At 29.2% G+C, this 25,341-nt stretch overlaps 6 protein-coding genes across 11 annotated transcripts; 2 read left to right on the forward strand and 4 right to left on the reverse strand.

The window, feature by feature from the left end:
* The first annotated feature begins 137 nt into the window (after window positions 1-137).
* On the forward strand, window positions 138-2,499 carry LOC117158405 (ADP-ribosylation factor-like protein 6-interacting protein 6). Its single transcript, XM_033337259.2, has 3 exons — window positions 138-458; window positions 941-1,274; window positions 1,433-2,499. Exons 1-3 carry the CDS (start codon window positions 281-283, stop codon window positions 1,515-1,517), a joined length of 597 nt encoding a protein of 198 aa, XP_033193150.1. The 5' UTR covers window positions 138-280; the 3' UTR covers window positions 1,518-2,499.
* Window positions 2,500-3,114: 615 nt separating this feature from the next.
* On the reverse strand, window positions 3,115-4,132 carry AIMP3 (aaRS-interacting multifunctional protein 3). Its single transcript, XM_033337272.2, has 4 exons — window positions 3,972-4,132; window positions 3,701-3,904; window positions 3,493-3,588; window positions 3,115-3,399 (listed from the first exon to the last, which is right to left on the reverse strand). Exons 1-4 carry the CDS (start codon window positions 4,053-4,055, stop codon window positions 3,268-3,270), a joined length of 516 nt encoding a protein of 171 aa, XP_033193163.1. The 5' UTR covers window positions 4,056-4,132; the 3' UTR covers window positions 3,115-3,267.
* Window positions 4,133-4,434: 302 nt separating this feature from the next.
* On the reverse strand, window positions 4,435-8,628 carry ras (Inosine-5'-monophosphate dehydrogenase ras). 2 transcript variants are annotated; one of them, XM_033337190.2, is made up of 3 exons: window positions 7,367-8,628; window positions 6,922-7,280; window positions 4,435-6,534 (listed from the first exon to the last, which is right to left on the reverse strand). In XM_033337190.2, the coding sequence occupies exons 2-3, from the start codon at window positions 7,246-7,248 to the stop codon at window positions 5,290-5,292; spliced, it is 1,572 nt and encodes a 523-aa protein (XP_033193081.1). In that variant the 5' UTR covers window positions 7,249-7,280; window positions 7,367-8,628; the 3' UTR covers window positions 4,435-5,289. The 2 variants fall into 2 exon arrangements, with proteins under 2 accessions (XP_033193081.1, XP_033193072.1); XM_033337181.2 differs by having other exon boundaries at window positions 7,356-8,628.
* Window positions 8,629-8,727: 99 nt separating this feature from the next.
* On the reverse strand, window positions 8,728-14,664 carry LOC117158342 (uncharacterized). Of its 4 annotated transcripts, none has more exons than XM_033337157.2 (12): window positions 14,579-14,664; window positions 12,388-12,500; window positions 12,258-12,312; window positions 12,055-12,192; window positions 11,854-11,973; window positions 11,642-11,770; window positions 11,272-11,569; window positions 10,898-11,180; window positions 9,586-10,831; window positions 9,305-9,513; window positions 9,028-9,221; window positions 8,728-8,937 (listed from the first exon to the last, which is right to left on the reverse strand). In XM_033337157.2, exons 1-12 carry the CDS (start codon window positions 14,587-14,589, stop codon window positions 8,905-8,907), a joined length of 2,829 nt encoding a protein of 942 aa, XP_033193048.2. In that variant the 5' UTR covers window positions 14,590-14,664; the 3' UTR covers window positions 8,728-8,904. The 4 variants fall into 4 exon arrangements, with proteins under 4 accessions (XP_033193048.2, XP_076480148.1, XP_076480149.1 ...); XM_076624033.1 differs by having other exon boundaries at window positions 11,642-11,773; XM_076624034.1 differs by lacking the exon at window positions 14,579-14,664 and adding an exon at window positions 13,743-14,323 and having other exon boundaries at window positions 11,642-11,773.
* On the reverse strand, window positions 14,451-17,455 carry LOC117158368 (solute carrier family 35 member F5). Its single transcript, XM_033337208.2, has 9 exons — window positions 17,181-17,455; window positions 16,434-16,650; window positions 16,218-16,355; window positions 16,090-16,146; window positions 15,723-15,986; window positions 15,472-15,654; window positions 15,087-15,403; window positions 14,766-15,011; window positions 14,451-14,689 (listed from the first exon to the last, which is right to left on the reverse strand). Exons 2-9 carry the CDS (start codon window positions 16,593-16,595, stop codon window positions 14,620-14,622), a joined length of 1,437 nt encoding a protein of 478 aa, XP_033193099.1. The 5' UTR covers window positions 16,596-16,650; window positions 17,181-17,455; the 3' UTR covers window positions 14,451-14,619.
* Window positions 17,456-17,582: 127 nt separating this feature from the next.
* On the forward strand, window positions 17,583-24,010 carry BBS4 (Bardet-Biedl syndrome 4). Of its 2 annotated transcripts, XM_033337227.2 has the most exons (10): window positions 17,583-18,161; window positions 18,558-18,700; window positions 18,792-18,904; window positions 19,259-19,353; window positions 19,536-19,698; window positions 20,465-20,618; window positions 21,110-21,232; window positions 22,620-22,791; window positions 23,376-23,569; window positions 23,653-24,009. In XM_033337227.2, exons 1-10 carry the CDS (start codon window positions 18,077-18,079, stop codon window positions 23,752-23,754), a joined length of 1,344 nt encoding a protein of 447 aa, XP_033193118.2. In that variant the 5' UTR covers window positions 17,583-18,076; the 3' UTR covers window positions 23,755-24,009. The 2 variants fall into 2 exon arrangements, with proteins under 2 accessions (XP_033193118.2, XP_076480150.1); XM_076624035.1 differs by lacking the exon at window positions 21,110-21,232 and having other exon boundaries at window positions 23,653-24,010.
* The last annotated feature ends 1,331 nt before the right edge of the window (window positions 24,011-25,341 follow it).

Raw genomic sequence — 25,341 nt, forward strand, 5'->3', positions numbered from 1 at the left:
TTTTTAAATTCTGTGTAGAATTCACAAAAAATTAATATAGTACTCAAAATGTGGTATTTTGAATTTGAATACAAATCGTATAATACAGTCCTGAATAATCGTTTCTAACACGCATGCGCAAGAGTTTTATGTGCGGAGGTATATGTATGAATCGAGTGCTATTTATGTGTGTTATTATTATTCACTGTTATTTTTGGTGATACGTATCACTTCACTTGTCATTCACAATCTTTTGAATGTTCGATATAAATGTATATGTGTTTTATAATTGGAAATCGAAATGGGTGAAAAAAATCTAAATTCACGTTTAAATAGAACTAACGATTTAGTGACAAACAAAAATTGCGCTGCACCAGTGAGGTTATGGAAAAGATTACAAATAAATGAACAGAATTTCAGTTTAGTGCTGTTTATAGTATCATTGTCTATTGTCTTGGGAAAGATATATATAAATTATGGTAAGTAATGTTCAGTCGTATTTTTTTTATTAAGAAGTTTGTCTTGTAAAATTACTGTGTGTGTTAATTCATGTTGCATGTATTTATACTTTGTATATATTTACCTTGATATAAAATTTATTAAACATAAGGAATGCACCGTTTATGATAACTTTCTTTCAATATCTTCGTATTGACAAGCTTCAAATAATAATGCAAAATTTATGCTTTAATATACTTGTGCAATGTTGCGTCATTTGCAATCTAATTTGCGAATTTAATTTGTTTTCAATGTGTCTTAATATATTTTAAATAGAATATGCTCTGTAAACTGATCTGATATGCTATCTATTATTTACATTATTATAATTAAAACTACAAATGAAATTTTTTTTGTTCTATTAATAAATTTAGACATATGGAAATAAATTTTGTTGCAGCATTGCATGTTAAATAATTTATATATTATTGTAACTGTTGATATTTTCATATCATCTCTTTAGGTAGTATTTTACAGCTGCAAAATAACGTTAAATATGTAGCATCATCAACGTCTATATTTTCAAACATATTCAATGTATTTGATTTATCACGTATATCTGATATATCAGAGTTCAAAGTAAAACAGTTAACAACTATAAGTGACAAATTCGTCAGTGGTAGTCAATACGATGATGTTGTGAATGTAATGACATCATTTTTTAAAACATATGGATGGCTAATAAAAGCAGCAGTATGTGGTCTTATTATGATGGGTTTTACTTGGTTTATAATTTACAAAGATAGCAGTATTCCTGGAATCAATCCACCTTCCCCTTTTAGTCCCTCTAAACAAAGGTAAGTTAAAGTTTGGAAAATTTACTGTATATAATTACTGTATGTAATTAAATTAAGTGATATTTAATCATATTATTTATATATTATGTAACTTGATTATTTTTTTATATAACTTTTTAATTGCTTCTTCTGTTACATATATCTTATTTCTTTTTCAGATTTTCAAAGGTATCAGGAGTACAAATAAATTATTTGATTGGAATATTAAATGGAATACTAATTTTTGTCTACATGTGTCTTTAATACGTTAGAAGTATCATAATAATATGGTAGTGTTTACTTACTTTAAACAGGATTGTATAACATTCTACAGTGATCATATTTATTATTATTTATATTGACTAATATTATTAATTTAATTAGTAGTAGTAAGTAATTTATGTTGTGTGATGATATCAAAAATGATATTTTCAACTAATGATATCAAAATACGAAAATGTGAATCTTATAGTTATGTAGTTTAAAACAATGATATAACTGGCTTGTTTAAAGATATGTATATTTAACAAAGCATAAATTCTTATTTTCTAATTTTCTAAACAGAAAAGATGTTATATAAAAGTACAACATATATAAATATAATTTATGGAATGATATGCAATATTTTATATATAAAGTTATGGAAAGTACAAAATGCATGTATTATCTCAGATCAATCATTATTTATGTTATTTTCTCTATTTAAGACTGATTAAATATTTATCCTCATTTATTGATAAATTAAAGCTAAGTTAGGAAAACCAACATAAAGTATTAGATGTAGTACCTTTTAGTCTTATGTGCTATATATACCTATACATGTACAATACATCATTATGTCACTATACAATTGAATATTGTTGAAATTGTTTGAAAGATGTTAATAAAGGTAGTAACATTAAAACAACTATTAATTTTAAATTAAATTTCAAATGTTTCTGTTAATTGCACATATTCCTAATTTCATTGAGAGATATTGAAAAAAATTAAAAAAGTAAATTATACTTAATATGCATGTTTTGGTTATACGTTAAACTATTAACATCTTTGCAACAACAAATTTTAATAAATCAATAAAAACTAGTTACGTATTATCTGGGTATTACGAATCATCTATTCCACTTAATACTATATGCCTAGGTGGAATAGTGATTACAAGTAGAATCTATTATATTTGTCTATTATAGAAGTTTGTTGAACATAATGGAAATTATTTTGAAGAATAAAATTATTTAATTAAAAACAAGCATTATTTCACTATACGCTGCCAAAAAGATAAAAAATTTCAGATTCGATCTGATACTTCATAATTTCAAAAATCAGTGGCAGTTTTGCTAATAGTCTAATAAACTTTTGAATTGCATAAAACTATAATTATGATAACAGCCAATTAACTCATATCATTTGATATTACCCCATCAAATATTACGATTCAATTAGTAATAACTGTTAGTAACTTTATCAACTTCCGCGGTTAATTTGAATATACATATATATAAATTACACTTAGCATTACATTAAATTACACAAAACCTCCGTTTCTCTGAACTTTGACCTGAACAACCGGTATTTTAGAACATATAACACGAGTTTCCGTAAGATGTCAGGGCAAGTCTATACCTTGTAATAATAAAATATGAATACATACATACGCATATGTGAGTAGATAATAAGGTAATTGTTTAGAGCATAGACGAGATATAAGAATCAGCTCTAAATTGCGAAAATCAACATGCGCAATTTGTCTAAAACAAAAAAACAAACATTTTTCGATATATTAAAAAGATTTATTCCGTAATACTAGGTTGCTATTGTTATCTTTGAACTAATGTAAAAAGATTATCATATGTGACACAAGAAATACATTATGTTTTAAATTTTATATTTTATCAATTTAGTTACTTCTATTTCCATAAGTTGACAAATAAATATGTAACTGTCTGTTATTGTTCCTTAAGTTATTTTAACAATAATATGTAATGTCTATAAAATTACTACTATTTCTTTACTTTATTCATAAAAATAGATGTAACAAATCAAAAGAAATTAAATCTAATTGCTGTCTTAACTTTTCTTCTTGTTGCATGTTATCAAACCATCTTGAGACATGTACATATTGAGCTTTCTCTTGATGAGTTAATTCCCGCTACAACACAAAAATAGGTCAAAGAGATTAGATTGATCCATACAATCTACTAAGGATTCCCATGCTCTACTTATTGTACTTTATTTTCATTACCATTATTGAATGTAGAGCATAATACAATGTAACATCAGCAATGGTTTTCTCTGTACCGGTTAAATATGTCTTGTCTCTTAATGTAACATTTAATTCCTATAAAAATGAAATTTTGTATATATTTTGTACATTTCTAACTCAATTAGTGCAATTTTATATTTTTTTAATTTTATTAAATAAATAATTGAACAAATTGGATTTTAATTACCTGCAAGACTCTTTTTGCATTAGCAGGAGTATCAGCGTAATTAACGCAGACAACTGCATATTCCAGCCACTGACGCGATAATGCTTTCATTTCATTGTCAATACCAAGTATGTCAGGATACTTCGAATTTTCAATCAACAGTTGAATTATAGTACTAAACCCTTCTATCTTTTCATTTGATTCCCTTTCCGTAGTAACGATTACCTATAAAATAATATAAAAATCGCGATCTCGAAAGTAATTTATTTTCATATAAAATTTATTATTTTACATTTTCTTGCATTTCTAGTGGTAGCGGTGAAACATCTAAGTAATTTGAAATTCTTTCTAAACATTCTACGTTACATAAAACCATTGTTTAAAAATTTCACACTTCTTCGACCTCTTGTTTTTGTACTGGTTGCGGGATAACTTTTAGGTTATGTTCAAAAAGAGCGCGATATATAACGGTATAATGTCATGGTTTAAATAAACGTTCGATATATTTTAATGATTTATTTTATTCAATGCAAACACTTGTATGGAATATATAGTAATAAAGTATACGAGATATATTTAACATTAGTTAGGGGTTTATTTTAAATATACAATTTTGTTATAACATCTGTATAAAATTTGCAGTTGACTATAATAAAACGGTGTATTGTATTTTTTTAATTTATATATTTAGGATTATATAATTAATTGACTTAGTTTAAGTACTTAGGCTTAAATCTTTCATCTCAAAAGATAGCTTATATTAAATCAGAATCATAAAAATATATTTTGATAAATTATATTAAAATAGCTGATAAAATATAACACTGGAATCTAGTGAGATATTTTTTTATCACGTTACAGTAGGAATGAATATACAACTAATAAACAATTAAGTTGATTAAATTTCTTTCCAATAGTGTTCCCATAGTTTGGCATGTAAATTCTGGATTTGTTTTCTTTATCCTTTTCTTGCTGCATTGTGGATTTTTAAGGATACTACATACCTTTTATTTTCTTATTCATTAATTTTATCGAAATGTTAATGTGATTTTATGGGAATTTCAAACAATATAGATTTTGGCATATAAATCAGATACAAAGAATGCAACAAGAAAAGAATATTACAGTAATATACAGCTATAACTCGTTTGACAATTCAGTCATAAATGTAACATCAATCAAACAGATTAATCTACTTAAAGGATGAGATACATGTACATAAATGTAAATAAATTGAATTATTAAAGAAATGTGAAAAATTTTTTCATGTAAATTTATAGGATTTTTTATAAATTAATTGCCAGTGAAATTCTTCTCTTGTATCGATCAATTTTTCTTACACATATATGTATAAAGAATACACATTGTATTTCGTAAATACATTATAATGTAAGTACATTACATGTAAAATAATCGTGAAGTAAATTTCACTTGTCCATTATCAAAAAACAAATTGTTCATAAAATATTTTTGCGTAGTTATATGTTTAGGTATAAGCAAATATGTGAGTTCATATAATTCGGGGAATAATTTGTTAAAATTGACAAATTATATGCAATTAAATGCAGGTACTTCTCCTTTTGTAAGGTGCTCATTTAATATTTACCTATTTAAAAAAGTCTTTTTTCATATGAGAAAAGGCTATGAACATTTCCTTCTTGCTGAGCAGAATGTGTCCTTCTTTCAAATTTTAATTCTCCACTATACATCATAGATCTCAAGGTAGAGATAGATTTTGCTCCAATATCTTGACATCCATGCTTAATGCCACATAACAGATAGGGTAAGAATTTTAAAACAGTTCCTTTGTCAACTATTGAGCCACTAACACCTTGAGCTACTTTCAATTTGTCCATTTCATTATGAAAGTACCTATCCATTGCTGAGCCATGTGCATCTTTTCTATTCATAGCTTCTAAGGAGCCCATACCTCTATATTTCTTTAGACGTACACCATCACTAAAAAAATATTCACCTGGTGCCTCTGAAGTACCAGCCAATAAAGATCCCATCATGACTGTGCTAGCACCTAAACTTAAGCTTTTAATAATGTGCCCAATAGATTGAATACCACCATCAGCTATAATAGGTACACCAAATTTCCTTGCATATTCTGCAACTTTATATACAGCAGTTGCTTGAGGTCTTCCCACAGCCATAACTTCTTGAGTAATACAAATAGATCCACAACCCATCCCAACTCTTAAAGCATCTGCTCCAGCTTCTATAAGATTTTTAGCTTGCATAGTTGTTACAACATTTCCTGCAATTACCTGCAATTCTGGATATTCTGATTTAATGTACTTAATCATATCAATTTGATATTTGGAATTGCCTTGAGAAGAATCCAAAACAATAACATCAACACCAGCTGTAGTAAGATGTTGCAGTCTTCGTTTATCAGCATTGCGTGTGCCAATAGCAGCACCAACTAATAATTGTTTGTTCTCATCTTTACTGGCATTTGGATAACTACGATTTTTTTTTAAATCAGTTCTTGCCATTAAAGATACTAATTCCCCTTTTTCATTGACAATTGGAAGCTTCCCTTTTTTAGACTTCTCAAGAATTACATTTGCTTCTTGTAATGTAACACCAGCAGTTGCAGTAATTAAATTTTCTAATTTTGTCATTATTGATTCCAATTTTATGTATTGTTGATTTGTTGTACTTTCCAAAAAGTCAATATCTCTAGATGTTATAATACCCAATAGTTTTCCCCCAACTTTTCCTGTATTTGTAATAGGGACACCAGAAAAGCCATGTTCAGCTTTCACATTTAGGACATCTTTGACTGTGTGATTGGGTGATAAGACTACTGGATCTCTAATGAAACCATGTTTATATTTTTTGACCTAGAATCACAAAAATTAGATAAAAAAGTTTAAACACATTAATGTACAATTTGAAAATTTAAAAACCTCCAGTTACTTCCTTATTTTTAATATAAGAATTATGAGAAAATATAAGCATAAATGAGATCAATATGACTAATTCAATAAAGTAGAAGAAATCCCCTATAAAGCTTCCTTAATAATTTTTCCTGACAGGATATTATTTACTGTTAATCTATATGTTATCATTGAACATTAATGTTATTGTTCGAATAAAAAAAATCATGGATATATAAGATGAGATGAAACCTGCAAGCCATCTATATGAATAGCAAAAATCGTGAGTTGCAATAAAAATTTAGCGATTATACTAAACAAACGAAAATATTTAAATTAAAATATATATACCTTATGTACTTCATTGGCTTGATACTCGGGCGTACAATTATGATGTATTATTCCAATTCCTCCACATAGAGCCATGGCAATAGCCATGTCGGATTCTGTAACTGTGTCCATGGGAGATGATACCAGCGGTGCTTTAATCATAATCTTCTTCGTTAACGGTGATAATAAATCAACCTCGTCGGCGGTAAAATCAATGTAACCGGGTAAAATAATAAAATCATTATACGTAAGACCGTCGCCGGTAGCGAATAATTGTGCTGCTGAAAGGCCATCATCCGGTAGAGGTATATCTGCCGGTTTTGTGTCACCGATCACATAGTCTGCCATCGTACTTTTCTTAATCGACGATTATTTGTATCCTTTTTCACCGCAGAAAATTGTTTAAACACTAATTAATATTACAATTTCTGTATGACGAGATGATATATACACACTTTTGCAGTACCGATGTTAAAAATCGCGGGCCTCTCCCATGTATGTCAAACCGGAGATCTCCAGGCAAAATGACCGAAATCAACGTGCGCACAGTGCATTTGTAGTTTACGAACTTACGAAGGGTTAAATATGTTTCCTATGTTCGCCTACTGATGACAGTACCATCGTCAGCGATGTTTTACGAATGCAGTCGAAAATGAGCGATATCGTAGTACAGACATATACCGCGTTAATTGGGCGTCGCTATTGTCACTATACACACTATACGCAATTCTTGGAACAGATTTTAATTTCGTGGAGGTATTTGCATCTCAGTTGCATTCAATGGAAAGGAGAGATACTTAAAATTTCTTAAAAATACACTTACCTCTCCGATAACTGATTAGATAAAGTTTAGATCCATAGTCGGTCGGATCCATAGACCAGAGCACTACTAATAGGTTGTGTGATAATTCCGTTTACATTTTCTTGGATGGATTTTCTTGCTGGATTTAATTTCATTTTAGGGAATACAAAATAGTCTTTTAATAGTTCTCGGCGTGTAGAATTCAAAAATAAAAGTCTTTAGGGATCCAGCGGTCCATGCGTATATAAAACGTGGCATCAAAATAACCGTGTAAAATATGTTAAAATATGCTCAAATTTGTATTCGCATAACTTTTGAACCGCTAGATTTCTAAAATTAAGACTTGCATTTTTGGATTCTATGCGTCGAAAACTGTAATATATAAAAAAAGGCCAATAATTTTATGTTCAATTGGTAGGTGTAACAAGTTGATAATTTCCTTTATCGTATATCTTGAATTTTGATAGATTAAATTCGCAGTTCCGTCCGCATTAGTCGTTGATGACCCGACACTTCGTTTTTGATTACTTAAGTTAAATTGGAATTTCCATATTTAAACCTTTTGATCCGCTTTTAAATGGTCAATTTATTGATTGGTGTATCACTATAAACACTACAAAACTTTTTTATCTCTTTTGTACTTTTTTCTTCTGAAAATAAAAAGGAATTGAGCGGCGAAAATGAATATATTGTTCGCTCATCTCACAGACGCAACGCACTTTACTTGATCAAGACAGAAAGAAACCTGGCCGATATTGATACTACAGATAAAGCACATCCAGACCGTATCTAATTTGATAGGTATAAACATTGCAGTCAAAAGTCAAAATAAGCAGCAATTAGGGATAAAGATATCACTTCTCCAGATGCGTACCATCGTCAATTAATATAATTTGCTATTCTACTAGTAAACTACAATTTCATTATAAATATTGATAGATACTTTGATAATTGGAAAAAATATATAATATCGATAACGTAAATAGACGATGTTACTGATATAATTAAAAGTTTATGGAGATAAATAGTCTTCAGATGACATTTTAATTGTAAATATGCATATACAAATTGCGAAACATTTACACAGAGAATTAATTATAAAAATACCTGTCTAATACAAAAATAAATACTAATCAATATGCAAAGAACAAACAGTAGTAAAATATGTAAACTTGCACGTAATGCGGGGACCATCGTTAATTTTATGTGATATTGGTGCATTTCTTACATGCATGCTAGAAATCGTATAAAATTATATAAAATTTAATGTCACTCTTTCATTCATTTAACGTTAATGAATTTTATAATTTCGTTCATAATCTTACTGGATAAAAAAAAATTTGTTTTAAACCATTGAATACACCTCCAAATGCTTCTTTAAATGAAGAGAAAATATATTCCACTACCAGTTCCAAATAACTTAAATTTTCGTAGTAGTCATCGTATTCTTCGTAATAAAAATAGTCATACAACATTGGTAAAAATATTATTAGAATATACATCATACCACCAAAAAAAACTAAAAATTAAAAAAAGTAATATATAATGGACTATTTAATAAAGATTAATAACTCTAAATTTGTATATAAAATGGATATTTACTAATGGATTTAAGTTCCAAAAATTTTTTATCATTCGTTTTATACCCATTACATCCTACTTTATTAGTAACAGATTCATCTGTATCTAAATGTGAAATCTTCTTTGTATTAGAATTTTGCGCACTGACTATATGATTTAATGATGTTTTCATATTATCATTTATGTATAATTGTTCTGTTTGCACAATATTTGATTCAAGATTCGAGTCTCTGTATAGTTATGAAAAATAAGTTATTACTCTTTTAAAATATATACATAAATCAATTGTTTATATAACTTACAATGCTTTATTAATCATAGTAGAAAGAGCTGTGCATTGTTTTAACGTTTGAAGTTCAGGATTTACTTCTAATTGACTTCTTAATTCCTGATCATATACTTCATTTACTTTCCCCTTATTTCTTTCTTCAGGTGTATCCATTGTTAAATTATATGAATATTGCTGTTCTATACTGCTTGTATTCTTTATTTTGTGCCTCAATCTGTTATAATACTCCCAGTAACTTTTATTTAGCAATTCTTGGGTTTTTGGTGAAATACCTTTTGATCTTTCAAATTTATCACCTGTATTTGATCTTGGAGAAATTTCATACTTGTAATGTTCTCTTTGCAAACATGTCCGTGATAAACTTTTAGTAACTTCTTGCCTTGAATCTATATGTTTATTGCTTTGCAAATAATTTTGTTCAATAAGATTCGAGACATTGCTAATTTGTGTATTCGTATTTCGTTTGTGTGTAGGAACAGAATAAAAATGTTGACTCATATTTCTTGCCTTATACTTACTGAATTTATGAATATTTGTATGATTGCGTTTGTATTTGTTATATTGACAACTAGGCCATACTAAAGTATAATCAGAATCTACCAATGCTGAATGAGAATTCTTTTGAAAATAAGATCTAGCTTTCCTAGAAAATTTTGCTGATGTCTTTTTTTGTTTAAATGTGATATATGGTTCTGAATTGCGACAAAGTTTCCTGGTACATCCATTTTTTTTAGAAGATAAATATTGCTCGGATTTATTTCTACCTTTTGTCTCACAGATACCGATTTTGTAATTTTGATATAAAGATTGATTTTGATTAGTATTTTTTGATATATAATTTACTTTATCATGATTGTGAGCCAAAGCTTTGATATTATCATGTATAGCGTCAGTATTAATATTATTACCTTTCTTTGTGGATTCATTTGTACCAATAAATTCTTTTTTAAATATAATTCTTTGTCTAATAATTTCAGAATCTGTTGTTTCTTCACCACTTGCATCACATGTCATTTTTCTCATTTTTAAACATTGGAAAACATTATTATGTATGTTTCTTTTATTTATATCGGGAATATAATATTCGGAATCGCTAGATTCTTGTTGTTCTTTCTGAATATTTAAATTTGGTAATTTTTCAGAAACAGCTGAATTTTCTGGAAAGTCTGGTGTGAAACAACTTTTTCTATTTTCTTCAAGCGCATTACTTTGTACCACTAATGTGTTTTTTCTCTCATAGATATCCTTTTCTTCAATATCTGAAAAATTATGATTTTAATAAATAGAAAATAAAGTAATTTAAATAGTGTTTATAAAATTATTACTGTTAATGAGGGATTTGCTTTTATTCTGTGTCTGGTTTGAATGAATATGGTGTTCAGATTCTTCCTTCATTACAGGTGGAGTTTTGGTTTGGTTCTGGTATTCCGAATGATTTATACATCGTTGTATTACATTACTTGTTCCTGTAGTAGATACTTGCATTGCAAGAATTGGAAGTTGTACATTATAGCATTGATTAACATATTCTTGAGGAACAGTAATTGCACTTAGAGGATGTGATTGCAGTTTTTTGTCTAACACAAAAAACAACTGCCCATTACTTTCCTAAATACATTAAAACGATAAAGAAACTTGGCCTGTTATTTATATTTCTAATAAAAATATAATTATATATATGAAATATTAGAACATATACTTGTACTGGCATAGAAGAGATGTCCACCTGAGTATTTGCATCATTAACTATTGATTTTGATATATGTTCAAAAGAGTTCACATTCTTCACACATTTATCTTTTTCTGTAATTTCATTTTTATTACCACCTTCTGAAATATAATCTTGTCTTTTTAATTCTGAGTTTTTTGTGTAATGAGTTTTTTCTAATTGTAATTCTTTATTAATATCAAGGATATGATTTGCCTTATAATTTTGTGTTGATTTAATTTCCCTTTCTTCATGAAGCTTTTGTCCTTTCTCTATTTTAGTTTGTTCCCTAAAATAATAGTAGTTGTAAACATCATAATTGTAATTATGCAATATACTTTCAATTAAAATTGACATATACCTCTCAGGCATTAATTTTTCTGTTTCTTCTGTATGTAGATGTTCTCTAAAAGTAGTAATATTAGATTGATCCACTTCTTTCTGTAATGATTCAGTTGATGTAACTTGATTCTTCTTAATATTTGTCACTCTGCTTAAAAATATTTAAGCATATTTTTATATTAATGTTAGTTTTTATTTATTTCATATTTTGAGTTTTCATAAATGAAATACTTTTTAAAACGAGGATCGACGTAACCAGGAAATTTTCTCAAAGTGTACATACTTGAAGTAGTTTTCTGATGATGAAAAGAAGAGTATGCACTATCTTTAGTTACTGTAGATTTAGGAGATCTGTGTTTCCAAATATGTAGATTTACATTTTTGCCAATACCAATTACATAAAGCTTTGGAACATTTAAAATTAATACTTACTGATTTAACGACGTTTGAACTATAGTACGACTCCTAGGAGTTCCATTTAATTTGACTATACATGGAGGTTCAATAGTATCACCATCATTAGTTAATTTACGTTGCGGTATTTTAGGCCAAGAAGGATCAGCTGGTATACTAAAATAGTTTAAAATAAAAAGTATTTTCTAAATAAAAAATAAACACTTAATTTAATCTCTTACCGTAATGATCCAGCATTGTACTTTTGTGAAACTGGTAATAAATTTTCACTGTTTACTGAAGTAAGAGTATATCAATTAAACGCTGTATTGGACTTTTTTTTGGACAAAAGGTATTTTGAAAGTTCCTTACTTTTTATGTGTAATTGCAGAGCATTTGCATTATCTTGATATGCCATATTGAAGTAGTCATGCATTTCAATACTTTCCACTTTTTTCAAAGCATTTGTAAAAGTAATTCCTGGACTAATTATATAAATTATTAATATTAGAAGAAATACAAAAACTGTATAGGTTTAACGTTAATTTCATGTTTCACAAAGTAATAGTTCTATACTTCAAGTAAAATTATTTTTGTTTTCCTGAATTCAAATGTTTTTTCTATGTACAATTATAAAAAGGTTTTCATATTGAAACAATTATTTTTATTCTTAATAAGAGCCAATAACTTTTTGTACAGAAAGATCAAAGGTGTTATGATAATCAGTCATTTTGTTTTATTAATGACAGATGTATTTATATAACATGTATATCACTCTAATCTTAATATTCAAATATTGTATGTACAATAAATATACAATTGTAGTAGATGTAGGAACAATTAACTACGATCTGCATCTTATAGCTTGATTTATATTACACTAAATTAAAGTATATTTGCGCACCATAATAGTTATATTACAATATCAAGCTAATTGTACACTTATATATGGATTTCTTAATTCTGCTTATAAAATATTACAATCTATGACATAACGAGTATAACTCTTTGTTATGTATGTGTATGTATACCGCATATGTGCAAATTTAAAATCTGTGTAAACATTAATTATAACTTATTTTTACATATTTCCATTTTGAAACATACTAAAGAAAATTGTACATATTGTTTTAATAAAAACATAGAAGTTATTAACATCGTTTTATGAGCAAAGTCCGTTTTTATAAATAAGGAAATTGATTATAGATGTTATGTTATGTGTAAAATATACACTTCGATAAAGCAATCTATCAGTACAATTATTTTGACTAGATTTAAGAAAGATGATAGAATTATCATTTTTATCAAATATAAAAGATGTATGCCATAAAATGCATTGATGAATATTCAATTTTCCCTAGCCACCATATTTCTTAGTATTATCGAATTTGAAATTGGTCCAAAATCTAAATATAATTCCATTATAAAGGTCTTACATCATTAAAATTGCATAGATATCTCACTGGCGTTGTCTTAAAATTTAGGGCATACTGTGTTTTAAATAAGTACATAATATTTAACAAATATTTTTATATAATAATATATGCTAAATTATTTTGAAAATATACAATAAAATATAAATTAAGCTCTTCTACATTTTTGATATTTTTTCTATAAGTAATTTTTAAACAATACTAAAAAAAAGAAATATTTAAAGAAATTATTCAAGTAATACTTTAGATAATGCAATATTGATAACAAATATAACATAAAATTATTATTGATACCTTGATTGTATAAGAAGATATTATTATTGAAATAAGTACTCTTGTTTTCCAAACTTTTTTTAGACTCAAGTGTATGTAAGTGAAGAAGTGAAATGTTAGGAAGAATGAGAAACTAAAGAGTGCACACAGCATTGATATCTTCATACATCACTATTGCAGATATACTTAAATAATAGCACAATGTTAGTGATGAAAACAATGTCTTTAACATACTTATCACAATTTACATTATCAACATTATTTTACATAAGACATCACAATTCATTTTCAATTAATGTACTATAATTTTTTTAAAAATCGCAGGAAATACAAAAGCTAAATATAATTTTTAACACTCTTAATTCTGTATGCATTGTAAATAATATAAAAATTTCTTTGAAAAAAGAAAACAAGGAAATAAGAAATTAGCATAACAAACTTTTTTAAGAAATACGGACAAGTGTTCTGCTATTTGACTTTTATAAAATAGTGAAAAATAACATTCTTGTGAGTTTTACTTTTAAATAATATATATATATTGAACAATGTGCAATTATTGTCTGGCAGTATCATAATATTCTGCACATGAATGAAACTTAATTTTTATGGCGAATTAATATAATGACATATATATTGTAGAAAAGAAATTATGATCATTAATTTAGAATGATTAACATTGCTTATATAATGCTTCGTGAAAATGCTTTGTAATTAAATACACATACATCATTCAGTTATTTATATACAAAATCCTTTTATTAAAGAAGGTATTCATATTGAGAAGACATATACACAATATACTGATAATGTCTTATGCATATTGACGAAGCATTTGTTAGGTGTAGAAATATACATACACAAAACACATTTATTACATATCTTTTTCATTATTGTCGAGTTAAGCTTCGTGTTCGCCGCTACTTATTCCTATGAGTGATTCTGTTTGCTCTGCTTCAAGATCTGGTATTCTAAAATTAAAGATGTTTTTTTAATTTCATTAAAATTGAATTTTATATAAGAGTATTACTTTTTAAAGTAGATTACCTTATTGATCTATTTTTTCTACAAATCCAGATGTATATTCTTTTTATTAAATCCATGACTGGATCCCAATTATCATAATAGGATAGAAAAGACACAGTCAGAAATGCTAATAGCATTGGTATGGTTCCTAGATAGAAAATACAAGGGTACTCGACCTTTTTTAATAACACATCAGCTATCATTGACATTGGCATGAGTAAACTGACTGCCAAAGTTGCAATGAGGGATGATGTTAAAAAGCAGCCCCTACAAGTAGGTATAAGACGAATATTAAACATATTAAGTCAGAAAAATTAAGTTTAATACTTCTTATGAACATACCACAACCAAAGCACCTCACTTAAAACTGTACCAATCAAACCATTAATAATTAAAAATGTCCATTGATGAGTATCTGGCCATTCAAATTCTTCCCAATGGCCATAATGAAGAATAAAAAACACAGGCCATAGAAGTGTCAAATTAAAAAGTCCAACAAACCCAAAGAACATTGGAATATCCATCTTATCTTCATGATCCACCTTTCTCTTAAGAAATACAATATAAGCTGCATAAAAAAATGCACTGACTAGAGCCAATATTATGGCTGTAGGTATTCTACTAGTTTCTACAGTTAAATCTGAAAGACCAACTAGAACCTATGAAAATAAAGAAGTGTAGAAATAATGTTTTTTTATATTAAAGGCTTTGCTGAAATTATACATACTAGTCCAAGAATACTGATAGAGACAGCAACTAATTTAGACAATGTAAACTTATCCCCACCATTACTAGGAAAGAAGGCAGCTAGGAATAAAGTAAATAAACTAGAAATTGATGTCAATACAGTTACAACTCCTGATTCAGTTTTTACTAATGATATTTGATAAGTATAGTTTGCCATAAACCACTGCAATAAAAAATATTTATGTTAATTTTAAACCACATATAGTTCTAGCTTATTAAATTAATACCTACAAGTAAACAAAACATAAGTGCAATTTTAGCAACTTTTTGAACAGAAAACTTATTAGCCTGTCGTCTTGCATGTTCTCCAGCTCTCAAGCTTGCTTGATAACTAAGTCTTGCCAATAATGCTTCCGTGGCATCACTTTCTGACATATGACGAACTTCTGCTAATTTACTAAATCTTACTGAGCGTATTGATGAATCATCGCTTTCTGTGCCTGAAGAACGATCACAATGATCTGGTGTTTTTATTGGAACAAATGTTGGATCACTCTACAATTAAATAAATTTGTATTATTATCAATATTAAATTACTAACATATTAATTTGTAAACGAAAAAAAAATAAAAATAATAAAAGCAGAATTTCTATTTACCAAACTTGTGTTAGCTTCTGAATAGAAATTATCATCTTCCACGTTAGGATCTATAAACTGGAATAAGAAAATGAAAAAGTAACAGAAAATTTGATTTTGTTAAAAGAATTATTTGTATTTAAATGTACCATATACGTTGCTGGTTTATTGCATTGATCCCTCCATGGAGGCCAAAAACATAAACCAAGCAGATAGAATGTGAACATTGATGTTTTTATATATGTAGTAAAAAATGGCTTTTCAAATGCTGCTTCTCTATAAATATACTGAAATATAAAACCATATTATTGGATAAAAGATATATTTTATAATTCACTGAAATATAGTATTTAAATAACCCTTACTTTAGTAAGTTCAGTACTAGAAACCCAAATGATATCAACTAATAATAAAACTAATAGTCCCAACACAAGTCTTTGAGATTTATTCATCATTGCTGCAAGTTTATGAGGATCCTCCGCCATCCCCTGCTGTCTACGCTGTCGTAATTCTACAGAACAGCTCATGATACAATCAATGAGTTTAACTTTTTTAATTATGACATCATGATGATATTGATTGCTGTAAAATTACAAAGTGATTAATGAAAACTATAAATTACAAGTAACAGAAAATGTTTAAATTGTTGCTAATTTTTAAAATATTTAAATGTTAAATACAACAGAAATATAAACACACAAAGTTATTTAATACAAAGTACTATGTAATGAAATAGGTACACAAAATATAATTTGCATAATAATCATTACGTAAATTAAACAAGCGTGTTTGGAAAATACCAGAAAGAATGGAAAGAGGGAACAAACGATTAAAAGGGGGGACAAAAAAACAATGTTCAAGGTTTCACTAATTTAATTGTCTTATTTTAACTACAAATTCATGTCTAATAATGTTGAGTAAATGTAGTATTGAAGCTATGGAAAGTGTATATTTAAAAAAATATTTGTTGATTATGTTTGATAACAGGTGGACATGAGGCAAATATATATAAAACAGTGACTATACATAAGATAACCTATAAAAGTTGTAATAAGAGCAGATAACGATTTTCTATTACTCTAAGACAAAGATTCTAAATAGAATTGACTCACAATTAAAGACAAGCCTTAATTTTGTGACATTGGTATTTAATTAATATTTTAGCAATTCTTCTACATCTTGGAATTATGAAATCATGAGCACTTTATGCTCCCTAACTTAACACTTCAGTAACACTTTTCACACGTTTATATATAATTTAGATTTTTCTCGCTTGACTTTTCGGTAATTTTCTTTTATTTAAATTGGTTATAATTTAAATGTTAGATAGTTTTAACATTTCCGTTTTGTTATCGCGTCGGAACTAGTAGCCATAACCATGTTGATGTACTGATGACGTTCTGTACTTCTGTTATCACTCTGATGGCGCTATATTGGCGATAGCGATAGGGCATCTTTAATTTATTACTCATTTATGTTTAATTTCAACATTGTTTATTATTATTCTTAAATTGTCTTCCGTAGTTTCTTTTCGGCAAATTTCTATTTGCAAATTATTTTCTTTCCTATACAAGTGTAATATAGAAATATTTTTTGGTTACTATTACATATTCTTGTTTATAGATGACAGGGATGTACGATAAAGATAGTAAAGATTACTTAGTCCTAACTTCTGGTTTCTATTATCTATGTATGTGAGCTTGTAGGTATGGGACAAAGAAAAGTGCGCGGGAATGCGATTAATTCAATATCGACGTATTATTTTTTAGTTTCATATTTTGTTGGAAAGATAGATCTATTTCTTTTTGAATGTTAAAATTAAGAAAATTTCTATACATATATAGAATGTTGCTCTTCTCTTAAATTGATTCTTTACGAAGGGAGCTTAAAACAAGGGTTGTCATGACAAACAATAGCAACAACATATAGATGAATGTAAAGTGTTGTTTGGACGTAAAAGTAAAACATATCTGTGAATTATGTACTACCGTACTCTTGTGCATTAACAATGGCTAATAATATTCTTAGTAATGGTCGCATTCAACAACAAGCGACTGTCTCGCAACGATTAAGAAATGATAAGGGGAAAAAAGGTATTTCTTTGTATAGTACTACTTAAAGACTATACATATTGTGTAAAATTTTGGTTATGTAGTATTAGCAAATACGTTTATATATATACATATATATATACAATTTGAGTGATAATATTTGATAAAAGATAAATTAGAATTGTGGTTTTTAAAAAGATAAGAACATTTGCAACACGTCAATGAAATTGGAATTTTGAGTTCCACGACAATGAGATAACATAAAATAAATTTTCTGTGAATGGTTATCGTGGTCTTCAATATTTTGAATTTTAAAAAGATAGATATTTTACAAGGGAACTTAAAAGATATTTTTTGAACTGGGATACATATGTATATATGTTTAATACTTTTTTAATTTCGCGATATAATTTTATACTATTCTTGTAATTGAATTAGCGCTAGAAATATCAGCGATAGAGAGTAACAATTGGTTGTTGCATCGACATTATACGCGACACGAGTATAAAACTTGTAAAATATTGATCGATCAGGAACTGACAAGATCAAACGGGTATAATGAGTACGCGAATTATTTGAAAGTAAGCAAAATTTTTACATCTACACGTTTCAACCGATCTGTTCAACATTGAAATTTTGATACCGAAATTTTTATTTCTTCAATTTTTATAGGGCTTAATACTGAGGCGAGAAGGAAAAATTCAAGACTCGTTAAGTTGCTTTCAAGCCGCCTATAACGTCAATTCAACGAACGTTAATAACGTGAAGCAGATAGCCAAGTCGTTGTAAGTAAAGGAAATTTGATTCCAGCTACACTGTTCGAGAACGAGATCAGATTTAGATAGTAGTGAGGCATTACTCAATTTAATTAAGTTGTAATGTAAGAAACGTCTGTTGTTCTATTTGAAATAAAATGATTTCAAATAACAATTTTTCTGATATTTTTATTAATATAGTTTACGAATAAATTTTCATTTCAAGAGTAGCTTTATCAAAGAAAAAGAATCAAAATGAATAAAATCGCGATTATTATTTATGATTAGAACATTATTATCCGTACGTTATCGAGTTCTCCGAAGACGTAGAAAATAAAGACTAACTTTTTTAAATGTGTTATTCTTATTAATATTGTTGAACAGTTTAATAATGGGCAGTCACAAACGTGCAGTCGACGCATACTTGGAAGCTGAGAAAATATTAAATATACCAAACTGGGAAATTTATTTTAACCTAGGTATGTATTAACTGCATTATATTAAACCTTCTAAATATAAATATATAATTATTTTACTTATTGATGATACAATAAGAAGGCTATTAAGTTTTTAAAAGTTTTTAATTATTGTTCATGAATATTGTCAATAATAAGTCATTTTGCACAGAAAAATTTATAGAATCATGTCTTATTTATTCTAGGCGAATGTTATACGAATATGAATCAACTGTATGAAGCGAAAAAGCATTTAAAAAGATCGATCGAGTTAACGAAAAATGAATTGCCATACATTGCACTCGCAAAAATATGTCTCCTCGAAAATCATGTTACAGAGGCACAGAATGCTTATACGGTTGCTCTTAGGTATATATATGTATGTACAATTGTCTTTTCACTTTCTTATTTTTTATTTTAATGTATCTTATAATAAACTTTCTCCTGACTTCATAAACAAGTTGCGCGTGCAGATTTAATTCCAGCGTTGCAAGACTGTGGGTTCGAATGTTCTTGTTTACGATATACTCCAAAGTATTATATTCTACCTCTCGTTGCAAACTCTAACTATAGAGATCTCAAATTAAAAAAGATGCAAAGTAAACAGCAACAACGTAAGCAGATAATTTATTACGACGTTGATTATTATTATATTTTCTTGACTTTTCTGACGTTGTTATGTTAGTATAAATTATTGATCAAACATTTAAGACTATATCCCATTAAATCGAATAAATTATTCTATGAAAATTGTTGAAACAAAAAAATACAGCTTGATTTTTTACTTAAAGTAATTGATTCGGTATTAAACAATTTTTATTGTTGTAGACATTAGATTTCTTTCTTTAAAAATAAAGAGATACAAGATATTAAAATGGATTGTTTCAAACACACAGACGCACACGATTTTGCTTTTATTTGCTTCATCTCAAGAATTTAAAAATACGTCATTTCGGATTCTACTAGAAAAGATTCTAAAATATTCGGGTGACCTAATTCTAATAATCGAATTATCGCGTTATGGAGAGATAAAATTTCCTTAGTTGAGAAAAATCATATCTACGAATAATCAGAAAATTTCTGGAAATACTGTTTTTTACGTTGTCATTCATCTGTTTACTTTATTTATTTTCAGTGAAAATCCCGAAAGCATAGAAGCCGCAACTGAATTAGGACTCCTTTACCTTAAAATTGGCGATGTTCAACGAGCATTCCAACAATTTGGCACTGCAGTCGCTCATTCTCCAAATTGTACGAGAGCGATTCTACCGATAGCCTTTATAATCCAAGTGAGTACATTACTTTCGAACCATACGTGTATAGGTAATGGCAGCTATTGGATTTCAAATAGAGGAGAAATTGTTTCAACATTGATGAACAAACTTACCCGGACTTTCTATTTCATTTTTCTTCAAGTATTTGAGGATGAAGACTTTGTTTTTCTAGCAAATTTAATGAGAGAACTTAGTCAAGAATTTCTTTTTTATATTCTTGAAAGTATAAATAACAACCTTAATTAGAGATTCTATAGTAAGCTTTTTGTACCAAGTACGCTTTATTTTCATTTATTTCCAATTTATTCGTTTTTGTATCAACGCACGGGTAAATTCGTCTGAACAAAATAAACTATCGTAGAGCAAGACCGTTGCTTAGGGGCGAAGCAGTCGTTCTGGTGTAAAGCACACGTAATATTTCAATAATGTACTTAAAGAATTTAATTAGAGATACGCGGTGCTTTGGAATTTCCATTGTTTGACAGACTAAAACATTCACTCTTTAGAATCACCAAGAGTATGATGTTGCGCTGTCGAAGTACAAGTTGGCAGCGCAATCGATTCCAGAATCGTATGCTTTATGGAATAACGTCGGAATGTGTTTTTACGGCAAGCAGAAATTCGTTGCCGTAAGTATATTCGGATAAATTTATTCGTCTGCATAATTTTTGTCTTGATGTTTGTTACCATTATTGTTGTACACGCATGTAACACAATGTAAGTTATTAAAGTTTAAAGAGAAGTTAAGGAAAGTTGACCATAGTCACGTTCAACGATATTATATTGCACAAAGTTGAAAAAGCAAACAATGAAAAGAACAAAGACACTTTGAAAAAGAAGAAATAGCACCGTGACACGTGATACTATCTGCACTCTACTGGAACACAATTCATTACGTTCATAGAAAAAAAGACAAATACAACAATTTTTCCCTGAGAACACAGCAAATTGCAAACTGGCATGGACTTTTATTCACGACAAGGCGAATCCGTGCACGCTGCCAGATTTAATGATGGTAATCAATTTAAAGCTCATTAAAGGGGATGGTGCTCACGCGAAGCGGCGTCTCAGAATGACGGCCGGGACGCACTTGCGACTTATAATCAGAGGAACTCAATTAAGAGACAAGACTTGTAATGCACCGCTGTAGCCGAAGCGGGAGCAAATTGGTAAATGCGAATTCTATGCTAGGCTATCTTCTAATGCAAAACCTAGGCCACCGTCGAGAAAGCAAATTAAAATCTATTATACCTAATTGAAATGAGAAAAACTACACTTCTAATTCCCTCTGAGAATGTTGCATGAAGTATATAGGTAACCACTTTCTCCTTTAATTTATCGGACAAAAGTTTGGAAAGCAATGCTTACTGCAGTCGACTTCTTGTTCTTTTAATTCTTTGTCACGGAGAAGTATTCTGTTCATCAAAGCCTTCAATTAAAGTAGTTTAATAAATAGAATCAACCTGTGGATGTTATTAAATGTCTTTACGACAGTAACGGAGACTTTTGGATCCGATGATTAAAATTCAGGAAGTAGTGTGCACGGAACACAAGTTTCTTAATCTGCTTCACTGTTATTCTACTGGACGTAGTTAATAAGCCGAGATTTCAAAATTAAGTGGATTAAGTTTAAAGCTTAGCTTCAATTACCTTGTCGTCGATAAAAAGTTCGAGAATGGGAAACGATCTCCTATAGGATGAGGAAAAGAAAGTATGATGGGTCACGCGTTTCCCTCATTGGAGGGATCAATTTTTATTGTCTTCTTATGGCATCGAATCTTCTATCATGTTTCAAATAATCAAGAAAATTCGGAGGACGTTCCTCGGAATTCGATTTTCAATCTCGACAATCAATTCCCATTATCATTTCGTTAGCTATGTGTTAGCTATGTGTCAATCGCTTTATAATACCCTTGCACAATATTTGCTTCGTCTGATTTACTCTCGCACTTGCAATTTATTGATTGTGCCGTCGTAATTGTCAGTCAATCGGCTTAACGCTCTAATTACTTCCAGGCAATTAGCTGCTTGAAGAGAGCTCACTACCTCAATTCTATGGCCTTTCTGCCCGCCTATAATTTGGGTATGGTTTTTCTGACCACTGGCCAACCAGCCTCAGCCGCAATTTATTTGTGTGCTGCAATTAGCGCGGATCCTAAAAATCCAATGCCGTATCTCTTGCTTGGACGTAAGATTTCCTATATAAATATTTTGAAAAAGTATTTTAATTACAGACATATAATTTCGGTAATGTTATGACCAATTGAATAGCATCTCTTTAAAGAGAACCATAGATCATTTGGACTCTACATTTTCGTAAAACATTTTATCGCGTACAGATTAATACGAATTCACGTGACAAGCACAAGAATACACTCAAAGTTGCCCTTTGATTTCAAATTCATCTTATTAAAATTTTTCCACGTCCACTGCTGTCCTTTTTAATTTCATAAATACAATTTAATTTAATTTAATTTAGTATGCGAGAAATATGGGATTTTGTAAATTTTTTACGATGAGAAGAGCATAGATTTCGACGATAATATATGTTTAACGATATAATATGTTTCTACGATGCGTCACTATTTACAAAAAATGCTGGAGAAATGACAGTGTTCTTTCAATGATAAAATACAACCTACTGTCATTGTCACTGTGTCATTGTCGCATAAGAAATTCTAACGGCATTCGTTCCGTTTCTTCTTCCATCGTTGTCAGCCAACACGGCAATGAACGATGGTAATAAAAAAGCGGAATTCTTTATTACTTTAGTCGCTCTAAAACGTCTGGAGGATCTGGAGGGTGCGGAGAAAGTGTTGCAGAAAGCTCATGCTCTTTCACCGCAAGATCCCCTGGTATTAATCAATTATGCGATAATATTGGAGGCACAGGGTAAGGGGAATATCGCGGCTGAATTTTTAACAGCGCTAAATGATATTACGGCTGTGATTGACGTGGACGTGCAGGCAAGTGTTTTCAACAGAATTAGAGAGGACGGGAGAACTGTTCCGCGTTAATTTCGCCCTCTCCTTTTCATCTGTTATGGCAGATAACGCAGACTGCGAAGAAATTGTCAACGAAAATACAACAGGGAACAGCAAGCAGCAAACAAGAGGAGGAGCCAAGGATGCTAAATTCAGATGAAGTTTAAACCGTTGCATTTGCTTATTTGAATATAAAGAATCTACCTCCAAAATTAGTTTGACACTTGTTAATAGACTTCACAGTGCATGTACCGATGATGTAGCCTGAATTTTCTATTCGGACTTTATATTTCATTTTACATATAAATAATATTACGAATTTCGATTGTACAGTAAATATAAATTATTAAACAAAAATGTAACTAAATCAGCTGAGAATTAAACATACATAAATAGAAACGTGCTGACTGAAAATGTATGTGTATAAATTAAATGTAAATTATTTATTCGGCTGAGAGAGGAAGCTTTAAGTTTTAAGATACAATTTTTCCATTTTTATTCTCGATACACCTTTAAATTCAACTAAGTTTGTTTTCTTTTTTTATTCATTATGGATCCTTGTATTGTTGGCTCTGAATATCCTGACGTTTATTCGTGCTCGTTTAACACTCCACTTGCCAAGGAGAGCTAGTTTTTTCATTTAAGTTTCTCCGAGTGACTATGCTACATTAACTCGTAACACTCGTTACGTCCCCAATGGGTACCGTTTCAAAAGTATCAAGGATTAACGGGAGGATAATATACGAAGGCTAGAAGAAGGCTAGAAAGGAAAACATATTGATGAAACATTTACTCTTTCTTTCGCTACCTACTGTATAGATTATTGGCTCACACCTTTTTGATACCATATTCTCTGTTAAGTTTCACTCTCATTCTCTCTGTTCATAACGTTATTTCGTTGAATTGGAATTCTGAAATAAGCATATTAAGGAACTAATTAAACTGTGCTTTGGTTAATCGCCTGTATACTATGTAAAACAAGTTGTTTCAATTTTGTTTAAACGACTTATCACACATTATACCAAGTTTGCATAGTTAGAGGGATACGGTTGTATATCTCGATTAGAAGTTTTCTTTCGAGTACATGTACATCATTGCATGATATTTAATGCTCGATGTCTGCGCTCGTTAAAGTTACATTTTTTAATATGTCGTATAACGTTACGCGTTGATTTACGCTTATCCGTACAGCAGTTAAGTGGATAAAATGCTACAAATTTAAAGGTCCTGAGAATTTGTTGTTGTCTTTCAAATACTGTAATGTAGAACAAATAGAGTAACGTTAGAGATATTTCATCCTTTCAAATATTATCTTTCGGAAAAGCAGGAAACGAAAGAAGTCGCGTCTTACAGGTAGTTTTACGAGCGTCCAAGCGTATTGCATAATAAACTTCTATCGTATATTTTACATGCCTGTTTACTCGGGTGGAAATCGAAGGAGAGTCGTATATTTGAAAACTTTATGTCTCTTGGGATCGAGATTTGCATCGAGGAAAGCACTTTTAAATTCAGAGAGACAAGAATATCTTTTGATAACCAAACATCCCTAATTCTAGACATAATTATAATAAATGATAGTTCAATTTTATCTTCATAATATTCTATGGCGACCTACATTCGCTATCGGAGAAATTTACGTCAATACGTCTCTTCTAACTTAGCCTTCTCTCAACCCTCAGACAAAGCGCACTTTTTTTATCGTCTATTTCTCATTGTAAAACCATTGGCTTATGGTGAATATTCTTGCACATCGC

The sequence above is a fragment of the Bombus vancouverensis genome, chromosome 14, assembly GCF_051014615.1.
Source record: "Bombus vancouverensis nearcticus chromosome 14, iyBomVanc1_principal, whole genome shotgun sequence".
Lineage (NCBI taxonomy): Eukaryota > Metazoa > Arthropoda > Insecta > Hymenoptera > Apidae > Bombus > Bombus vancouverensis.

Excerpts from the sequence above, each read along its gene's own strand:
- LOC117158405 (XM_033337259.2), top strand. The coding sequence starts at position 281 with ATGGGTGAAAAAAATCTAAATTCACGTTTAAATAGAACTAACGATTTA. Across the intron at positions 459-940 it reads AAAGATATATATAAATTATG|GTAGTATTTTACAGCTGCAA; the intron begins GTAAGTAATGTT and ends TCATCTCTTTAG. Across the intron at positions 1,275-1,432 it reads TTTAGTCCCTCTAAACAAAG|ATTTTCAAAGGTATCAGGAG; the intron begins GTAAGTTAAAGT and ends TTTCTTTTTCAG.
- AIMP3 (XM_033337272.2), bottom strand. The coding sequence starts at position 4,055 with ATGGTTTTATGTAACGTAGAATGTTTAGAAAGAATTTCAAATTACTTA. Across the intron at positions 3,905-3,971 it reads CACTAGAAATGCAAGAAAAT|GTAATCGTTACTACGGAAAG; the intron begins GTAAAATAATAA and ends ATTATTTTATAG. Across the intron at positions 3,589-3,700 it reads ATGCAAAAAGAGTCTTGCAG|GAATTAAATGTTACATTAAG; the intron begins GTAATTAAAATC and ends TCATTTTTATAG.
- ras (XM_033337190.2), bottom strand. The coding sequence starts at position 7,248 with ATGGCAGACTATGTGATCGGTGACACAAAACCGGCAGATATACCTCTA. Across the intron at positions 6,535-6,921 it reads AAGCCAATGAAGTACATAAG|GTCAAAAAATATAAACATGG; the intron begins GTATATATATTT and ends TTGTGATTCTAG.
- LOC117158342 (XM_076624033.1), bottom strand. Across the intron at positions 11,774-11,853 it reads GTCGATCCTCGTTTTAAAAA|CAGAGTGACAAATATTAAGA; the intron begins GTATTTCATTTA and ends AATATTTTTAAG. Across the intron at positions 11,181-11,271 it reads TCTCTTCTATGCCAGTACAA|GAAAGTAATGGGCAGTTGTT; the intron begins GTATATGTTCTA and ends TAATGTATTTAG.
- LOC117158368 (XM_033337208.2), bottom strand. The coding sequence starts at position 16,595 with ATGAGCTGTTCTGTAGAATTACGACAGCGTAGACAGCAGGGGATGGCG. Across the intron at positions 16,147-16,217 it reads ATAAACCAGCAACGTATATG|TTTATAGATCCTAACGTGGA; the intron begins GTACATTTAAAT and ends TTCTTATTCCAG. Across the intron at positions 15,655-15,722 it reads CACTTATGTTTTGTTTACTT|TGGTTTATGGCAAACTATAC; the intron begins GTAGGTATTAAT and ends TTTTTATTGCAG.
- BBS4 (XM_033337227.2), top strand. The coding sequence starts at position 18,077 with ATGGCTAATAATATTCTTAGTAATGGTCGCATTCAACAACAAGCGACT. Across the intron at positions 19,354-19,535 it reads GGAAATTTATTTTAACCTAG|GCGAATGTTATACGAATATG; the intron begins GTATGTATTAAC and ends TATTTATTCTAG. Across the intron at positions 19,699-20,464 it reads GCTTATACGGTTGCTCTTAG|TGAAAATCCCGAAAGCATAG; the intron begins GTATATATATGT and ends ATTTATTTTCAG.